This window comes from Mus caroli, unplaced genomic scaffold (genome assembly GCF_978045245.1).
Source record: "Mus caroli unplaced genomic scaffold, Mus_caroli_1 scaffold_8, whole genome shotgun sequence".
In the NCBI taxonomy this organism is placed as follows: Eukaryota; Metazoa; Chordata; class Mammalia; order Rodentia; family Muridae; genus Mus; species Mus caroli.
The window spans coordinates 23809992-23827926 of NW_028227263.1; the positions used below are offsets into that span (position 1 = coordinate 23809992).

General features: G+C 44.6%; 1 protein-coding gene across 1 annotated transcript in view; it reads left to right on the plus strand.

The window, feature by feature from the left end:
- The window catches only part of Ears2 (glutamyl-tRNA synthetase 2, mitochondrial), a 31901-nt gene that overhangs the window by 3982 nt on the left and 9984 nt on the right, over nt 1–17935 (plus strand). The window contains exons 2-5 of the mRNA XM_021167025.2: nt 180–335; nt 8875–9064; nt 14150–14622; nt 15993–16101. Of these exons, the coding sequence (XP_021022684.1) occupies nt 180–335; nt 8875–9064; nt 14150–14622; nt 15993–16101 (928 nt within the window). The remainder of the gene's footprint in view (nt 1–179; nt 336–8874; nt 9065–14149; nt 14623–15992; nt 16102–17935) is intronic.

The window sequence follows — 17935 nt, forward strand, 5'->3', positions numbered from 1 at the left end:
CTCTCCATACCCCTGTGTCCTTTTCACTGACAGTCTGTCTGGGTGCCAACCAGAGGTATAGGACAATCACAGCCATTTCTTGGTCTTAAAACTTTGTCGGGACATTCTTATCTGCACTTCAGATGAGGCCTATGATCTAGTCTTTTCCTTGCCCTCTCTGACCTGTTCTCTTCTACCAGGCTTCCTGCACCTGGGTGGCCTCCGTACTGCCCTCTACAACTACATCTTTGCCAAGAAGCACCAAGGGAGCTTCATTCTGAGGCTGGAGGACACCGATCAGAGCCGCCTGGTGCCAGGGGCAGCAGAAAGCATTGAGGACATGCTGGAGTGGGCAGGTGAGGCTGGCAAGGAAAGGGCCTCTGGGGAAGAACAGGAAGCAGAGAAGGAGGCTGTGGATCTCTGAAGGTTCAAGGTGAAGAATGATAATTCCTGGAAAAATAGATACCTTTACACAGTCTGGGGTGGCAGCTGCTCCCTAAAATGCCAAGGCTTCCTAAAGCTCTAAGGCTGTTGTGAGATTCCTGTTCTTATCTCACTTAAGTACATTCCCTACATAGGCCAGGTAGGAAACAGGTTGGTTGAAGATGAGTGACTAGGCTAGCTCCTGTTCCCATGAGAATGTGACCTCACATGTCTGGCTTTATAGTTCCAAGAAGAACCAGAAAGCTGAAGTGTTTGGTTTTTTTCTTTCTTTATTGATATAGGGTCTATCTCTGTAGCCCTAGGTGTCCTAGAACTCAATATGTAAGCAGTCTGGGCCTCTAATTCACAGAGACTCATCTCTCTCTGCCTCCTGAGTGCTGAGATTGAAGTTGACATGTTGTGAGCCAGCATACCCAGCTGAACTCTCTCTCTTTTAAAACATACTTTGTCTTCTCCCTAACTCTTTTTTATCTATTTTTTGTTTACACTTACTTATTTGTTTGTGTGCACTTATGTGGAGGTCAGAGTTTCAGAATTTGTTTTTCTCCTTCTGCAAGGTCAGTTCTAGGCATTGAACTCCCACCATCAGGATTTGCAGCAAGAATTTGCCCCTTGAACCACCTTGATGATTGATTTTTTAAAATACTGTTAGGGTTCAAAAATCCAAAATAATCCAAGCAGGCACAAGAGTCCAGCAAAGCACAATCTTTATTTGATTGTTATTTTGTCTTTTTTTTTTTTTTTCCCAGAGCTGAGGACCGAACCCAGGGCCTTGCACTTGCTAGGCAAGCACTCTACCACTGAGCTAAATCCCCAACCCCACAATCTTTATTTGAATTAGGTATCAAGAACTGACCAGTCAGGGACAACAGCACAGACTTGGGAGCCTACTGCATGTTCAAATGTCCATCTCAGTAAGGATGTAAGCAGATGACAAAATGTATTGTACTTAGGGTGATGCTAGTGGATCAGGGACACAGGAGCTAAACTGCACTCCCAAACTAGAATGCTACAGAGTTTTTTTTATTTTTATCTTTATTTTTTTTGGTTTTTCAAGACAGGGTTTCTCTGTGTAGCTCTGACTGTCCTGGAACTCACTTTATAGACCAGGCTGGCCTCGAACTCAGAAATTTGCCTACCTCTGCCTCCCAAGTGCTGGGATTAAAGGCGTGCACCACCACCACCTAGCAATGCTACAGAGTTTTAAAGCTCGAAAACTGCGAACATTTGTGCCACATTACAGTTATAGTTTTTCATCAGTCAGACTCAGTTGTTCTATTATGATTAGGAACAATCATTATGTTTTGGAGAACAAAAGAAGTATAAGGAGGAAACTTGAACTTAATTTTACCTTCAAGTTGATTAAAAGAGTCTGAAAACAAAATAGTCGTACTTAGGATAAGTCTCAACACACTGCCCATGGTTCAACCTAGGCTCATATTGATTTTATTTTAAATTCACTGAGTTATGAGCCAAACAAAATCAGTGCAGTCTCAAGAGTTGATCTTCTTGTGTATGAGTTAATCCTAAATCTTACTAGGAGTCTCCTAGATCATCCCAAACTCCTATGGGCCCCTCCTAAAAATAGGCATTAGAGAAAGTCAGTCCCTAAGGAAAAGTACCAAGAGTTTTGAAGACATGTATTCCTATCTCAGGTAGTTATTCATTAGGCTCTTGTTCCTAAGTAGCAGAAACCTAGTTATCTAGCTCTTATTGGAGAAATTTTTATTATATATGTATTTAGTTGAGGTTCATTAACTAAAGGAATTTATTTATTTAATGATATCACTTTGATCCAGGTGCTTGCCTCAGCCTTGAAAATGCTATTGCAAGTATTAGCACTGTACTACACATACCCAGAATAATTTTAAACAGTACTGGACTCCAACTCTGGGCCTGTGCATATTAAGCAAGTGTTCTACCACTGAGCTGTATCCCAGCCTTGTAAATTGTTCTTAACCTGATATTAAGTTGTGATACGAATTATAGAGAAAGAGCTGGAGAGATGGTTTGTGGGGGAAAGTGCTTGTTGTGCAGTCTGAGGACTTGAGATGAGATACCTTTGGGGCTCACTGACCCCAGTATGCTCAGGCTCTCCAGGGTCAGTGAGAAGATGGGCAGAAAGGAGCTGTCTGAGTGGTAAGAGCAGTTACTGTTCTGGGTTCCATCATCCTCTTCTAGCCTCTGTGGGTGCCATATGAGCATGATGCAGGCAAGGCAGTCAGACATCAAGGAGTAGATTGGCTTAAATCTTAAAAAAATGTGGGAAGCCCTTGAGGAAGACACCTAGTATCAACCTCCGGCTCTATACAGATGTGCATATGCACCTGCAAAGTCACAGAGAAAGAGTAACAGGCCGGAATGCTGAGAAAATGGTGCTCTTCTTTTTGAGGTTGTTTCTCTGGGCACAGAGTCTTGCATGAAGTAAGCAGCTAACTCTGGCTCTGTAGAGTAGAGTAGATGGAGTCGGATGCAAAAGTTCTGTGGAAGAGAAGTAGTGCTGGGGGAGGAAGTGCTACAGACCAGCCTCTATTGGCTCTCCGATCTGTAGGGAACGGGTTTGTGGTTGCAGGTGAGCAAGGGTTGGCAAGAATGGGGTGACAAACAGATAGGACCCGAGGGAGTGTGCTGAATCTGAATGTAATTTGTCAAATTGAGCATCAAACTTTTTATACAGAAGAAAATGGGGAAGTTAGGTGACACTAACAAGGTACAATGAGGTTACCGGATGCTTAATGTCTCTTACACAAAACAGAGGAATGCAAACACAAAGACTGGCAGGAACTGGGCAATAAAACAACTGAGACAAAGTCAGCTCTATCTAAGGTCAGCTATAGTCTTAGAAGCCAGGTGTGAGATCTTTACACGCCCAGGGCAAGGACTTTCACACCGCCCAAGTTATGGTTCTAATTAGGGATTTCCGCTCTAGCTAACCTCATGAATAATGCAATACTCTAAAACCACAGCCAGATCTACTTCTTAAACTATTGTAAATTCCTGTATGTGGGAGCAACTTGGCTTTTATTCTGAGTGATAGTGTGAGGGGACTTTCTACTAAGTAATGTAGTCTGCCATACATAACTATAATAAGAATTCTAAACTTACTTTGCTAAGCTTGCCCTGAGATTTATAACTATGTAGTAGATAGTAATGCCTGATTTCTTTCACTATCTCTCTTACAATACTAGAGGCAATTCTAAATGTCACTGAATAGGCAACATTCTTACCGAATTCCAAGCCTAGGATTGGCTCAAGGACTACCTAGGGCATTGGTGAAGGCCAGGAAGCAAAGTTCAATTTTGCTTAGGTATTTGGCAAGTCATTGCTTGGAGGCACCTATAATAAAACAATACTGAAAGAAAGCACACAGATCCATTTTCAAGGACGAGTTTGGAGCATACATGCTATGGGATGCCACAATTCCAGGAGACTAAATTTCTGTGAACTTCTCGCCTCGGGACTGCATCCAGGCTTTTGGCCTGTCATGCATGTCACTACTGGAGTGGATGTAGCAAGGAAGGATGAGTGCTATGGTCTAGGAGTCACTCCACAAACTACACAAACACCCATCTCAGTCAGACAAGGATGACTTCTTGAACACACCCTAATGCTGGTCAGACCAGGGACATAATTCAGAGTTATCTGAACTGTGACCACAGACCTCTTTCTCTGCCAGCTTATAAAGGAAAAACAACAACAACAACGAAAATCACAATGAGTTCATATGCAGGTGCAGGAAATGCTGCCTGGCGTTTACTCAAACCATTTTAGACATAACAGTTCACATTGCCCTTTGATTTGATGTTTTCCTACATAAAGCTTTGTGGACTCTAAGATAAGCAAACCTCATACAGAACCTATCAGGGTATGTGGTAAGCATGCTCTTGCTCTGAGCCAAGTCACCTCTCTGTGTCAGTGACTGGCAGGCATATTATAGCAATGATGTGAAATAGCTGGCAGGCATGGAACAAAATGGCTACAGCTATGCTGGAGTGGTCAGATAGGAACAACAAGGAGTCTAGTATGGCCCAAAGACTGCAAGAAAACAAAATGACAATATGGGAGAGCAGTGTGAATTCACTCAGTAAAATGAGGTCCAGCTGAGAACTTCAATTTGATGGGACCTTGCTGCCCCAGGTACTGTGCGAGGCTCATGCAGAGGTGGCTAGGCTGCTGGTCCTGCCCTCCTTGAGCATCCACTGCAACATGATTGTATAAACAGGGCCTGCAGTACCTACTCATGGTATAATATCACAGCAATAGAAAAGTTACTAAGATGCTGTTTTAGTAACATGACCCTGATTAAGCCAAATGAGCCACAAAATAAAGAAAGTCCTAAGTCTGGAAAAGATACTAGTGGGGATGAGAACTTGTTAATAGGAATGGGAGGGAGATAAGAAAGAGTGAAAAGAAGTATAATAAAATTATACACATATGTGAAACTGTTTTGAGAATGAAATTTTTAAAAGGTAGGGATCTTTTAAAAAAAAATCCCTAAATTTACCTCATTCAACTTTGTTCTTTTTTCACTCTCCTTTTCTTTCTTTTGTTTTAAAGGGTTTTGTTTCCTTTCCTTTTTTTGGTTGGAGACAGTGCCTCATGTCTGCCTCAAACTCACTGTTTGTCAAGGCCTTGAACCCCTGATCCTCAAGAATGCTGGAGCTATAAGCATATACACCATGCTTGTCTTTTTCTATGGGCATGCAAGGGTTTTTGAGAAGTAGAGTAACAGCTGCCTGCAGCAGGAAGGGCTTCTGAAAATAGGTTGTCCTGTCTTTCTTTAATAGAGAATGACCTAGTTAGTAGGGTTAATACTGTTGAGATGAAACACTGACCAAAAGCAACTTGGAGTGGAAGGGGATTATTTGGCTTACACTTCTCCAGGGAAGTTAGGACAGGAACTCAAAGCAAGAGCAGAGGGCATGGAGGGGTGTTGTTTACTTGCTTGCTCTTTACAACTTGCTCAGCCTGTTTTCTACTAGAACCTAGGACTACTTGTTAGTGACTCCGCTAACCTGGACTGAGCCCTCCAACATCAATCACTAAGAAAATGCCCTATAGACTTGCCTATAGCCTGATCCTGTGGAGACATTTTCTCTGTTGAGGCTCTTCTTTCCCTCTAATGACTCCAACTTGTATCAAGTTGGCACAAAACTAACTAGTACAAAGTATCTTTTATTCTTTGAGAATTCTGTACATGTAAACAATGCATTTTGATCATAAGCACCCCCAACTCCCCTTCTCCTTTTGGAACCCCAGGCTCATTCCTCCTCCCTATGCCCCCAGGTACCCTCAACACATCCCACTCTCTCTTTCATATCCTCTCTTTTAAGTCAATAACCCAGTGAGTCCAAGTGGTACTATATGTTAGAATGTTAACTTGATTTTCTGCGGGTAGTCATAGCTGTATGAGTTTATGAGTGCAGTAACTATATCATGTTGCAAAAATGCATTTCACATCACCCTCCTTATTTTCTGGTTCTTTTTTTTGTTTTGTTTTGTTTTTTGTTTTGTTTTGTTTTGTTTTTCAAGACAGGGTTTCTCTGTATATCCCTGGCTATCCTGGAACTCACTCTGTAGACCAGGCTGGCCTCGAATTCAGAAATCCACCTACCTCTGCCTCCCAAGTGCTGGGATTAAAGGCATGTGCCAACACTGCCTGGCCATCTTCTGATTCTTATATTCTTTCTGCTCTTCTAAAATGTTCTCTGGGCCTTGAGGTGGATAAAGATTTTCCATTTAGAGCTGAGCACTCATTAGACACTTATTCTCAACACTCTGACCACTTATGTGTTGTTGATTATGTGCTGACCGCTGCCAAGAGACACCTCTCTGACAAGGTTGAAGGGATAACAAATATTTGAAGGCAGTTTGACAAGCTGTCATTTAGCAAAATAGGAGTAGGTTCCTCTGGAGAGCCTCTGACCTCCTGACCCATGGACTTTTGGCCAGGTTTATAGCACCAAGTCTGAATCCCTTCCTACAGACATGCCTCAAACCCAGCCCCAAAGCAGTTGGTGACCTCTGTAACCTTCATGTTGTTCTTGCACCACTGGGGCACATCTTGCCTGTAGGCCAGTACTATAGTGTGCAGGCTTGGTTCAGGGGTGCCATTGATGTGTTTGCCTCCCTGGTGGCCTGCTTTACACCTTCCTCACTATGCAGTTTACTTAGCACTATACTTAGCAAGGAAGACAGTTTCAGGTTCGTTCCTGCTTGGTAGCTGAGTGTCCTGCAGCAAAAACTATGTTGTGTTTTCAGCAGTAGGACTTAGTATCTAGTTCTGGTGAGGTTGTGAGTGTATGGGTGTATTTTCGGTTTGTTTGTTTAATGTGTGTATGACTTTATGTCTGCCAGAAGAGGGTATTTGATCCCCTGGAACTGGAGTTATAGGTGGTCGTGAGCTTCTATGTGGGATCTGGAAACTAAACCTATGTTCTTTGTAAGAGCAGCAAATACTCCTAACTACCAAACCATCTTTCTGAGCCCCATATGTACATGTGCTTTCTGTTCTTCTCTTCTTGTTTTGAGCACTGGATTTTGCTATATAGCACAGACTAGTCTTGAACTTAAGGCAGTCTTCTTCTTTCAGCTTCCCAGGTAATGCTATTATCAGTATGAAATACCATGCTAATTACCCCCACCTTCCCTTCTTTTTTATCAAATGAAGAAAAGGTGGTACTGTGAGACAGATAGCTAAGTTATGTCAGCAATAATTATAGCCAGAATATATTGTGCACATAGCAAGTACCAGGCAATAACCCCTTTTATGACACAGTTACTGTTTGCATCTTGTTTTACAAAGTGAATTTGCACAAGATCTCAGAGCTGGCCACTGTGTTTGAACCATGTCCATCTGCCTGGAGTATGTGTACGAGCATTAAATTTTAGTAGAAAGTCAGTGTTGTTGTTCTACTTTAGTGGAAGCTCCTTGCAGAGGCCCCCTTCTGCAGGCCTTGTGTCCCTCCCACCCCCGCTCGCTACTGAAAGTTTTGATATTTTTCTCTCCCACGTGAGTCAGGTATAACCCTAGCCTGTAAGTGTTTGGGTGTAATATGTAGCTTTATTGAGACTAGCTTACATATAAACCTTCAGGCTCAATACTGTGTAAGCATATAAACACCAATGCATTTGTTTCCACAGCCATTCTGCACAAAAGGCTGTTAGCTCTATTTCCAGAGGAGAAAACTAAGACTTAGTAAGGATGAGTTAGACAAAGATCTGGCCCTGCCCCAGTGTGAAGTTTCAGAGCGTGGGTAGTTACAGGAGATCTGTGAGAGACAAGACCTGTGTGTCTAGACCACTACTAAAATCTAAATTGTATGTGAACAGATCTCTCAGGAGTCTCCCCAGTGATTGGGCCAGTCCCTGCTCCCTCCTGCTGTTCCTGAGGCTGTGACACCAGCCACCAGCATCCTCTCTGGCCATCCCTATGTCTCTTGTTCCCTGGTCACCCTGCTGCCTGCTTTAGTCCAGCTTTAGCCCATTCATGCCCTTCCTTGTGTACCTGCTTTTTCCACCTACCTACCCTTAACTATAAGCTACCCTGGCCTGGCCTGATGGCTCCTTCCTAGATAGAGACCAGCAGAGAGAGACAGAGACACTGAGACCCTCTCCCCAGGACTCTTCCTATCAAATTGGTTCCCTCTCTGCTGGAAGAGGAGAGACTCCAATATTGGTGAAGAGATTCGAGTCATGGTACTCTTAAGTTGATATAAATGGGGTCCAGCTAGGCAGGGTGAAGGCCACTGTGGAAATCTACATCTTACGCTAAACTATGCTAGGCATGCCACGGGAATGTGAGCGATAGGGTTCTGTGGTGAAGGGCAGAAATGTTACTCTGATATCCCATCCCCAGAGCAAGCTGAGGTCCCCAAGGGGCTATGGAGAGAGGGCTGAGGTTCCTAAGGAGGACCTCAGCACTCTGCCTTGATTCCTCAGAAAGTATATAATGTGTTGGTATGCAGTAGGACATGGGGCCAGCACCACTTCCACACTCTCCTTCCCTGGGTTTGTCACCAGTCATATAGCACCCACAGGTCATGCATACCCCTAGAAGCCATCACCAGACATAGTAAAACCTGTGCCATTCCTCCATAGTTCCCATGTGCATGTGTGTGATGCTGTGTTGTAAAACTGTGATATTATGGGATAGAGAGATGGCTCAGCGATTAAGAGTGCCTACTGCTCTTCCAAAGGTCCTGAGTTCAAATCCCAGCAAACACATGGTGGCTCACAACCATCTGAAATGAAATCTGATGCCCTCTTCTGGAGTGTCAGAAGACAGCTACAGTGTACTTACATATAATAAATAAATAAATATTTTTAAAAAGCAAAACAAAAGGCTCAGTGTGTATGTAAAGCACTTGGATGAATAGCTGTTGAAGAAAAAGAGCATTGTTTGCATTTCTGGTGTTCCTCTGTGACAACAGTTTTCCATCTGTGTTCCAGGCATCCCACCTGATGAGAGTCCCCGCCGGGGTGGTCCTGCAGGGCCCTACTGTCAGTCACAGCGGTTGGCTCTGTATGCCCAAGCCACGGAAGCCTTGCTGAGATCTGGAGCTGCCTATCCCTGTTTCTGTTCACCACAGCGGCTGGAGCTTCTGAAGAAGGAAGCACTGAGGAGCCGACAGACACCCCGGTGAGAATCCCAGCTCACTCTGGTTATCTCCCCAAGTTGGTGTTTGTTGCTTCTCTGTTTCTGCAGGTCAGGCATTTGTGCAGGGCTTAGCAGGGTTCTTTGGTTCTGAGTATCTTTCATAGCTTCAATTGGGCTGAAGTCAAGCCTGTAGTTCTCTGGAGTTTTGCCTGAAGCAGATTTCCTTCTGTCCTCTACTCAGAACGCTGTGGGCAGGCCAGGGGTCTTACTGGTTGTCTGTTCCTTGTCACATGGGTTTTCTCTAACCAGCTAAAGGTCAGAATACATACCTGGTCTTCGTTTCGCTTCCTTTTCGCAGAACTGAGGACTGAGCCCAGGGGCCTTGTGCTTTCCCCGCTCCCCACACCCCAAAAAAAGTGTAAAAAATAAAGCCAGGAAGTGGTGGCGCACGCCTTTAATCCCAGCACTCGGGAGGCAGAGGCAGGCGGATTTCTGAGTTCGAGGCCAGCCTGGTCTACAAAGTGAGTTCCAGGACAGCCAGGGCTATACAGAGAAACCCTGTCTCTGTGTCCCCCCCCCCAAAAAAAAAAAAATTAAAAGAATTGCTGAGTATAGTGGCAGATGCCTTTAGTTCCAGCACTTGGGAGGCAGAGGTCAGCAGGTATCTGTGAGTTCAAGGCTAGCCTGATCTACAAAGCAAGTTTCAGGCCTGTAATGGCTACGTAGTGTGATCCTATCTCAAAAAACAAACAAACAACCCAAAAAATTTATGTTTAATATTTACATTTCTTTTTCTTTTTTTTTTTTTTTTTTTTTTAAGATTTATTTAATTACATGTAAGTACACTGTAGCTATCTTCAGACACTCCAGAAGAGGGCGCCAGATCTCGTTACGGATGGTTGTGAGCCACCATGTGGTTGCTGGGATTAGAACTCTAGACCTTCGGAAGAGCAGTCAGGTGCTCTTACCCACTGAGCCATCTCACCAGCCCTACATTTCTTTTTAAATGTTTAAACTTATTTTGTGAGGGGCAGCACATGGCCCAGCGTGTATGTGTCAGAGGAGAACCCTCATGAGTTGGTGTCTGCCTCCGCCATGTGCGGATTGAACTCAGGTTGTTAGCCTTGGCAGAAGGCACCTCACCTACTGAGCTAACTTACTAGCTTCATATTTTATACTTAAACTACCGAACAATACATAGAAATATGTCTCCTCACCTTCCCTTTGGCCACTCATTTCCTCTCTCAAGAGGTAGTTGGTAGTAGGTAGTGTGTTCAGTGCCTGTGCTGACAAAGGGGATCACTGTTACCTTTTCCAGTCTGGTAGTTTGTAGTACACTACACACCTCCCGTCTTAGGGGAGTTGCCATATCAGCCCATAGATTTTTTTCTATCCTATAATATTGCATGTATGATATAGCATGGTGACATTTGCCCGTAATCCCAGCATTCAGGAGGCAGAGGCAGGACATTCAGGAGTTCAGGCTCATCCTTAGCTACCTTGAGACTTTGAAGCCTTTCTGGGCTTTGTGGGACCTTTAAAAAGCAACAGAAAATCGTATATTGAAATACTATGAATTGCTTCCTCTGTTCCCTGTCAGTGAATCTTTATGCCTCTTATACTTTGTCCCAAAGGGAGGAGTTGTGATGAGTGTGGTAGTTTAAATGAGAATGGTGCCCAGGAGTTCATGTGTGTGAATACTTAGTCCCCAGTTGTTAGAACTGTTAATGTAGGATTAGGAAGTGTGGCCTTGTTGGAGGAGGTCTGTCACTAGGGGTGGTGGGCTTTGAGGTTTCAAAGACTCTAGCTGTTCCCACTGTACTCTCTGCCTCCTGCTTGCCAATCAAAATAGAAACCCTCAGTTGTGTTCCACCATTATGGGTTCTAACCCTAAGCCCAATTTAATGCTTTTTTTTTTTTTGGTTTTTCGAGACAGGGTTTCTCTGTATAGCCCTGGCTGTCCTGGAACTCACTTTGTAGACCAGGCTGACCTCAAATTCAGAAATCCATCTACCTCTGCCTCCCAAGTGCTGGGATTAAAGGTGTGCATCACCACACCCAGCAATTTAATGCTTTCTTTTTTTTTTTTTTTTTTTTTGGTTTTTCGAGACAGGGTTTCTCTGTGTAGCCCTGGCTGTCCTGGCACTCACTTTGTAGACCAGGCTGGCCTCGAACTCAGAAATCCGCCTGCCTCTGCCTCCCGAGTGCTGGGATTAAAGGCGTGCGCCACCACGCCCGGCTAATGCTTTCTTTTTAAATTGCCTTGGCCATGTTGTTTTGACACAGCAGTAGTCAATAAACCGGGCAGTGGTGGCGCACCCCTTTAATCCCAGCACTTGGGAGGCAGAGGCAGGTGAATTTCTGAGTTTGAGGCCAGCCTGGTCTACAGAGTGAGTTCCAGGACAGCCAGAGCTATACAGAAAAACCCTGTCTAGAAGAAAGAAAGAAAGAAAGAAAGAAAGAAAGAAAGAAAGAAAGAAAGAGCCAATATAATAAGGGAACACTGAAGAACATCCTTTTCATCTGTGATATATGTATGAGTAGTGTCTTAGCTTATTTGCTGTAATAAAATACCCTGACAAAAGAAACTCCAGAAAGGAAGGGTTTCTTCTGGCTCACAGTTTGAGATTCCAGTCCATCGTGGCTAGGAAGTCCAAAGCAGGGGCTGGAAGCCGCTGCTCTCTCTCACTGTGTCTCACTATGTCTGGCTGAAGAAACTGAGGCCTGCGAATGTTCAGCTCCCTTTCCTCATTCCATGCAGTCCAAGATCCCGACCCAGGGAACGGTGCAGATGTACATTTTTGGGCTTCTTTATTGGATTCTTATATCTACCAGCTTTCCAACCCGTATTCCATCCTAATCCATTCCAAGCCCCAACACTACGTAGAAGAGAATGAAGGTAGAAGGGAAAGGGACTAGACCTCTGTAGACTGCTTCCTGCTGACTCGGTGTGTCAGGTTCCCCGGGGCAAGTCCAGCCAGCAGTCCAGTGATAGCAAAGGCAGCAGCAGGAACCAGCAACAGCAGCCACAGGCCCTCTTGGGCCTCTCCCATACACACCCTCTCCAGAATCCCAAACACAAAGTATCTGCAGCTGGCAAAAGCCAGCCCTTCCTGGAATACAAGACTGGACAATCTGAAGCAGCCCGTGAGATGAAAACAAAAACATACTCAACATAACTGGGCTTTTAGGAAACCAAATTCTCACTACAGAATGGTGTAGATGTGTTTTCTTGTATCAATTCATTTAATCAGTATAATCCTTCATACCGTCCTAGAGGCTAAACATTATCTAAACAATTCCTTACAGGTGTGCGTAGAGACTTGCCTCTTAGGTGTTTTCAGATACTGTCAAATTGATGTCAGTATTACCCATCATAAATTTCTTCCAAAATGTAGACTTCATTACAGGAGCTGTATATAACTTTGAAGCTGGGTATGGTAATACACTTTTGTACTCAGGAACTTGGAGAGGTATGGGCAGGGGAACAAGTGTTGAAGGGTTTCCTCAATGTGTAGTAAATGTGAGACCAGCCTGTACTGTAAACAGTCTCTCATGTGCCTCTACACACACATAAGAGAGGAGGACAACATGTTGCCTTGATAGATTCCATCCAGCGGCTTTTTCTAGTTTACACTGTTACCAGGAAATAGCATCATAGCATTGAAGCTCTACTTTCAGTAACTCCTGGACAAAGGCTAGATGTTTATAGGCATTCACTGCTTTTTTTACCTTTGAGACACAAATCTCACTGTGTAGCTCAGCCTGGCCTCCAACTTGAAATCTTGTTTCAGTCTCTCAGGTATTAGGTTAATAGGTATCTACCATCAAACCTTTGTTGTTTGTTTGTTTTTGATCGTTAACAGACTATACTCCATTAATACAAAGAATTGTTTTTAGTTAGGATCACATGATACCATGTGATCTGTGAGACTGAAGATAGGTGTACACTCAGGAGGCAGAGGCAGGCGGATTTCTGAGTTCGAGGACAGCCTGGTCTACAAAGTGAGTTCCAGGACAGCCAGGGCTACACAGAGAAACCCTGTCTCGAAAAAAACAAAACAAAAAAAAAAAAATGTTGAAAAACATGGCCAGGCAGTGGTGGCACACACCTTTAATCCCAGCACTTGGGAGGCAGAGGCAGGCAGATTTCTGAGTTCGAGGCCAGCCTGGTCTACAAAGTGAGTTCCAGGACAGACAGGACTGCCTCGAAAAAACAAAATAAAAAAAAAGTTGAAAACAACAACAGCTCTTGATATTTTCTCTAGTGTACAAGTTATCTGGGCTTATGGTTACCGTATAGAGTCTTAAAGTTTGGGTCTGAGTTTCTTATGAGTTCCCAAGGTCCTGAAGGGCCTAAGCACCCACTTTTTGAGTAGGGAGGACATGAGCCACATCTTAAGGAAATATGGAGGTGGATGACTCCAGACTAAGAGGAGCAGCCTTGAGATATCAGGGCTCTGTGGTGACCTCTCTGACTATTATCCGGCCTGCTGACAGCCTTGCCTTTTCTCCCTTAATCGTATGTGGGGTTAACAGTTTCAACATGGTTTCTCCGAGGGTGACATCCAGAGTGCTCCTGGGAAGTATAAAAGGAGGACTTTCCCCCTTACAGCTATGTCTTAACCTCATTGGAAAGAAATTTTCCCAGAACCTTAGCCTTTCCTTATCCACCAAGTGTCGTTTACATTCTTACCTGAACTGATCACTGGACCAGGTCAGAAGATCGCAAGATTGTCTGTACTCATTGAAATTCTGTTCTTAGTCTAAGCATTTCCCATTTCCTCCTTAGCAAGGGAAAACGAATAATGAATAAAAAGGAAATAAGGAATGAACAATGAAAAGGAATAAGTCACCACCACGCTGTGTTGTCCCACACAACTTTATTTCTAAACCTGTTCTAGACAAAAGCCCCTTCAGGAGGTTAATGGTTTGCCCCAGAGCATAAGCTGTCAGAAACCATAGATAAGGGTTGGCTTACAGTTCAGTTGTAGAGTGCTTACTTGCATTCCCAGGACCTTGAGTAAAATCTTTAGCACTGCAAGTAAAAACCAGAACTTGAGGGACAAGTGAGATTCTGTCCACTGATGGTTCTCTTAGCTACTCTGCTGTTTTATCTCCCAACAGGTATGACAATCGGTGCCGGAACCTGAGCCAGGCACAGGTGGCCCAGAAGCTGGCCGTAGACCCCAAGCCTGCTATCCGCTTCCGCCTAGAGGAGGCAGTACCAGCCTTCCAGGACCTGGTATATGGCTGGACTCAGCATGAAGTGGCCAGTGTGGAGGGAGACCCAGTTATCTTGAAAAGTGATGGCTTTCCCACCTACCACCTAGCCTGTGTGGTAGATGACCACCACATGAGCATCAGCCATGTGCTGCGGGGCTCAGAGTGGCTAGTCTCCACCTCCAAGCACTTGCTCCTCTACCAGGCCCTGGGCTGGCAGCCACCTCGATTTGCTCATCTGCCCCTGCTCCTCAACAGGGATGGTAGCAAGCTGTCTAAGAGGCAAGGGGACATTTTCCTGGAACATTTTGCTGCCAGCGGTTTTCTGCCAGAAGCCTTGCTTGACATCATCACCAACTGTGGCTCGGGGTTTGCAGGTACATGCTCACCAGAGTGGACATGGTGGCTAAGCTTGAGCTTCGATACAGGCAGACCTGCTTGTCAAAGCATTGCCACCTATCACGTGATCTTGGACAGGTTGATTATTCTAGTCAGTAGTGTTTCCTGAGCCAGTCAACTGTGACCCTCACTTGGTTTTCCCCACACTGCTTTGTTGTTGGAGTGGGGCTCAGAGTAGGCCCTGTCCCTTGCCTTCAGAGACCAGAAGTCTCATGAGTCTCCTCCATATGATAGGTCTGAGGGTATGCCCTACAGAGCTACTTAGGAGCCAGTGAGCTTGTAAATAGAAGGAACCAGCCCACTGTCTGGCCACATCATAGACACAAAAGCTAGAGACTCATGATTACTGTAATTGTACAAGTCTGTGCTCTAACAGTATTACTGATGTTACTGTGAATCCAGCTGATTGAAGGTTAGAACATAAACTTTGACGAAACAAGTATCAGATAGGATGGCTTTCTGTGGCAAGGATTTCTGAAACTTTGGCAATAAGTTGATAATCCTAGTTTCTGAGGTGATCTGAGGCTCGAGGAGTTTGAGTAACTTGCCAGAGTCACCTCCTTAGTAAAGGATATAGTTCTTGAGGCCTGTGGCTGACCATAGTGCCTCCTGACTGCACCAAAGAGAACTGCTGCTCACAAAGAAGCTGCTTCTAGGGGCTGGAGAGATGGCCCAGTAGTTAAAAGCTCTTGCTGGTTTTTCTGATTTCTATTCCCAACACCCACATCAGATGGCTCGCTCACAGCTGCCTGTAACTCCAATGTCAAGCAAGATCCAACACCCTCTTCTGGACTCCATGCCCTTGGACATATAAACACACACACACACACACAAATTAAAAATAAGGGGAAAACAGTTTAAAAAGAAGCAGCTACACACTTGGAATCCCAACACTAAAGAAGCTAAAGCTAGAGGATTACTAGTTCAAGGTCAGTCTGGAGTATGTAAATACCAAAGTCCTGTCTCAAATGAAACAGAAAAACTGCAGCTTCCATCATTGAGGTTCCACTGTGGCATTAAGGAGGAAGTATGTAGGGTACACTGATGTCACACCCTACTCAACAGCCAAGCAGATAAGAAACTCTGAAGTAATCCAGACAGTGGACACACTGCTCTTGTGGCTTTGGTCCAAATGTAGTGGGAAGTCTACAGCTTACTCACTTGTTCTCCTTTGCGTGTGAAGGCAGGGAAATGTAGCCAATACTTATGTCCCAGCAATTTGAGAAACAGAGGCAAAAGGATCAAAATCTGTAGGCCATCCTGGGCAATGCAGAAAGAAAGATAATGGGAAGAACAAAAATCAGTAGATGAGGGAGGGGCTGAGCAGCCAAGTGGGCCTGACTTGCAGAGAACCAAATGGGCAGGACCCTGCCGGAGCTGATTACACAGTTTGACCTGACTCGGATCACCTGCCACTCAGCCCTGCTGGACCTCGAGAAGCTCCCAGAATTTAACAGGTAAGTGAGAGAGCCAAGCACTATGGTGCATGCCTGTAATCTCGGCACTTGGAACGTTGAGACAGCATAATTGTAAACCCTAGGTCAGCTTGAATTATATACCTCTCCTTGGTTGATTTTTTTTTTTCCCCTTCTTTTTTTTTTTTTTTGGTTTTTCGAGACAGGGTTTCTCTGTATAGCCCTGGCTCTCCTGGAACTCACTTTGTAGACCAGGCTGGCCTAGAACTCAGAAATCTGCCTGCCTCCCGAGTGCTGGGATTAAAGGCATGCGCCACCACGCCCGGCTGATTTTTTTCCCTTCTTACTGCTTGGCCTTGCTAAGGAGATTGCACAATTTCTGTACTGTATCCATATGTTTTCTATAGTACTCAAATTATTTTTCAACCAAATTACACATGCTTATAATTCCAGCACTCAAAGAGCTTTGGGAAGATGGTGAGTTCTAGGCTAGCCTAACTACATAGAATCTGTCTCAAACACTAAAAACAAAGCAAAAGGTTTCAAATTGTTTTTTGCCAGTCTGCATTCCTGTTAGCTTCCCATAGTGTCATGTCTTCCATCCTGTGACATGCAAGGAGCCTCAGACTTCCACAGGTCTGCAGCCCTTGAATGGTGGCTTCCAGGCCCTGGCATTAGTACTTCAAATATAGTCCCATGGTTAATCTTCGGTACCGCTCTATCAGAGGCCTCGTATAGCACTCTGTGTCTGAGGCCCCCTGCTTTCCAGCAGTTGTGTGAGTCACTGCAAACACCTGGCAGGTGGGCTTGGGACTCAGGACCATACAGTCCCAAGCTCATGAGCTATTTACCACTTTATTACTTGGCTTTCCTCTGTAACACAGACAAACGGCCATAGGACTTAGAGTGGATCTGCACTGCCATGTCTCTCCTTGGCCCTTCCAGTCCTGTCAGGAAGAGGCCAAGGACAACTTGGGGACTGAAGATAACAAGGCTTGGTATGAGGGTTGGACTTTTGGAGGATTTACTGTTCAGAAGAAAGTCAGGGAGTTAGGATTCCAGAAAAGAGATAATTTTTTTTTTCCATTTTGTAGACCACTGAGAGAAAAGAGATAATTTGACTTGACAGGAAAGCGCCAGCTTTGAAACCGAGTGCTTCACTGAAACAGCTCCTGTTCCAAATCATAGGGATATGTTTTTTTGACCTCTCCTTTCATATCAGTGCTTCATAATCCAAGTGATGTCAGAAAGCACACTCCTGGATTCTTCTGTGTAAACTCGGGTGCCAGGTGATAGTGTGGGAAGGGAGAGTCTGGCAAGACACCAAAGAGGAGAGGGACAGGGCAGCTGGAAGATTGTGAAGTCTGAGCCCACATCATGGATCCAGCCTGCTCTAGCCAATTAAAGCTCTGGTCAGGGCGCTGTGCACCCAGAGCTGCTCATTCCACAGGGAGAGCCAGAATGTTCATTACTGTGATCTGGTTTAAAATAGCTTCTTGGCTGGGTGTAGCTCAGTTCTAGAATGCTTACTTAGTATGCATGAAGCTCTGGGTTTTCTCTCGTAACACCTCAAAAGTAACAGGGAAAAGTCAGCCACTATTTTTAAAACACCGAAAATGCCTAGTATGGTGTCACATACCTTTAATTTTAGCACTTGGAGAACAGGGACAGGGATCTCTGAGCTTGAGGCCAGCTGGGTCTACAAAGTGAGTTCTATGCCTGCTAGGGATATATAGGGAGACCTTGTCTCAGAAAAATAAAAATAAAACACTGTCCAGGCAGTGGTGGCACATGCCTTTAATCCCAGCACTTGGGAGGCAGAGGCAGGTGGATTTCTGAGTTCAAGGACAGCCTGGTTTACAGAGTGAGTTCCAGG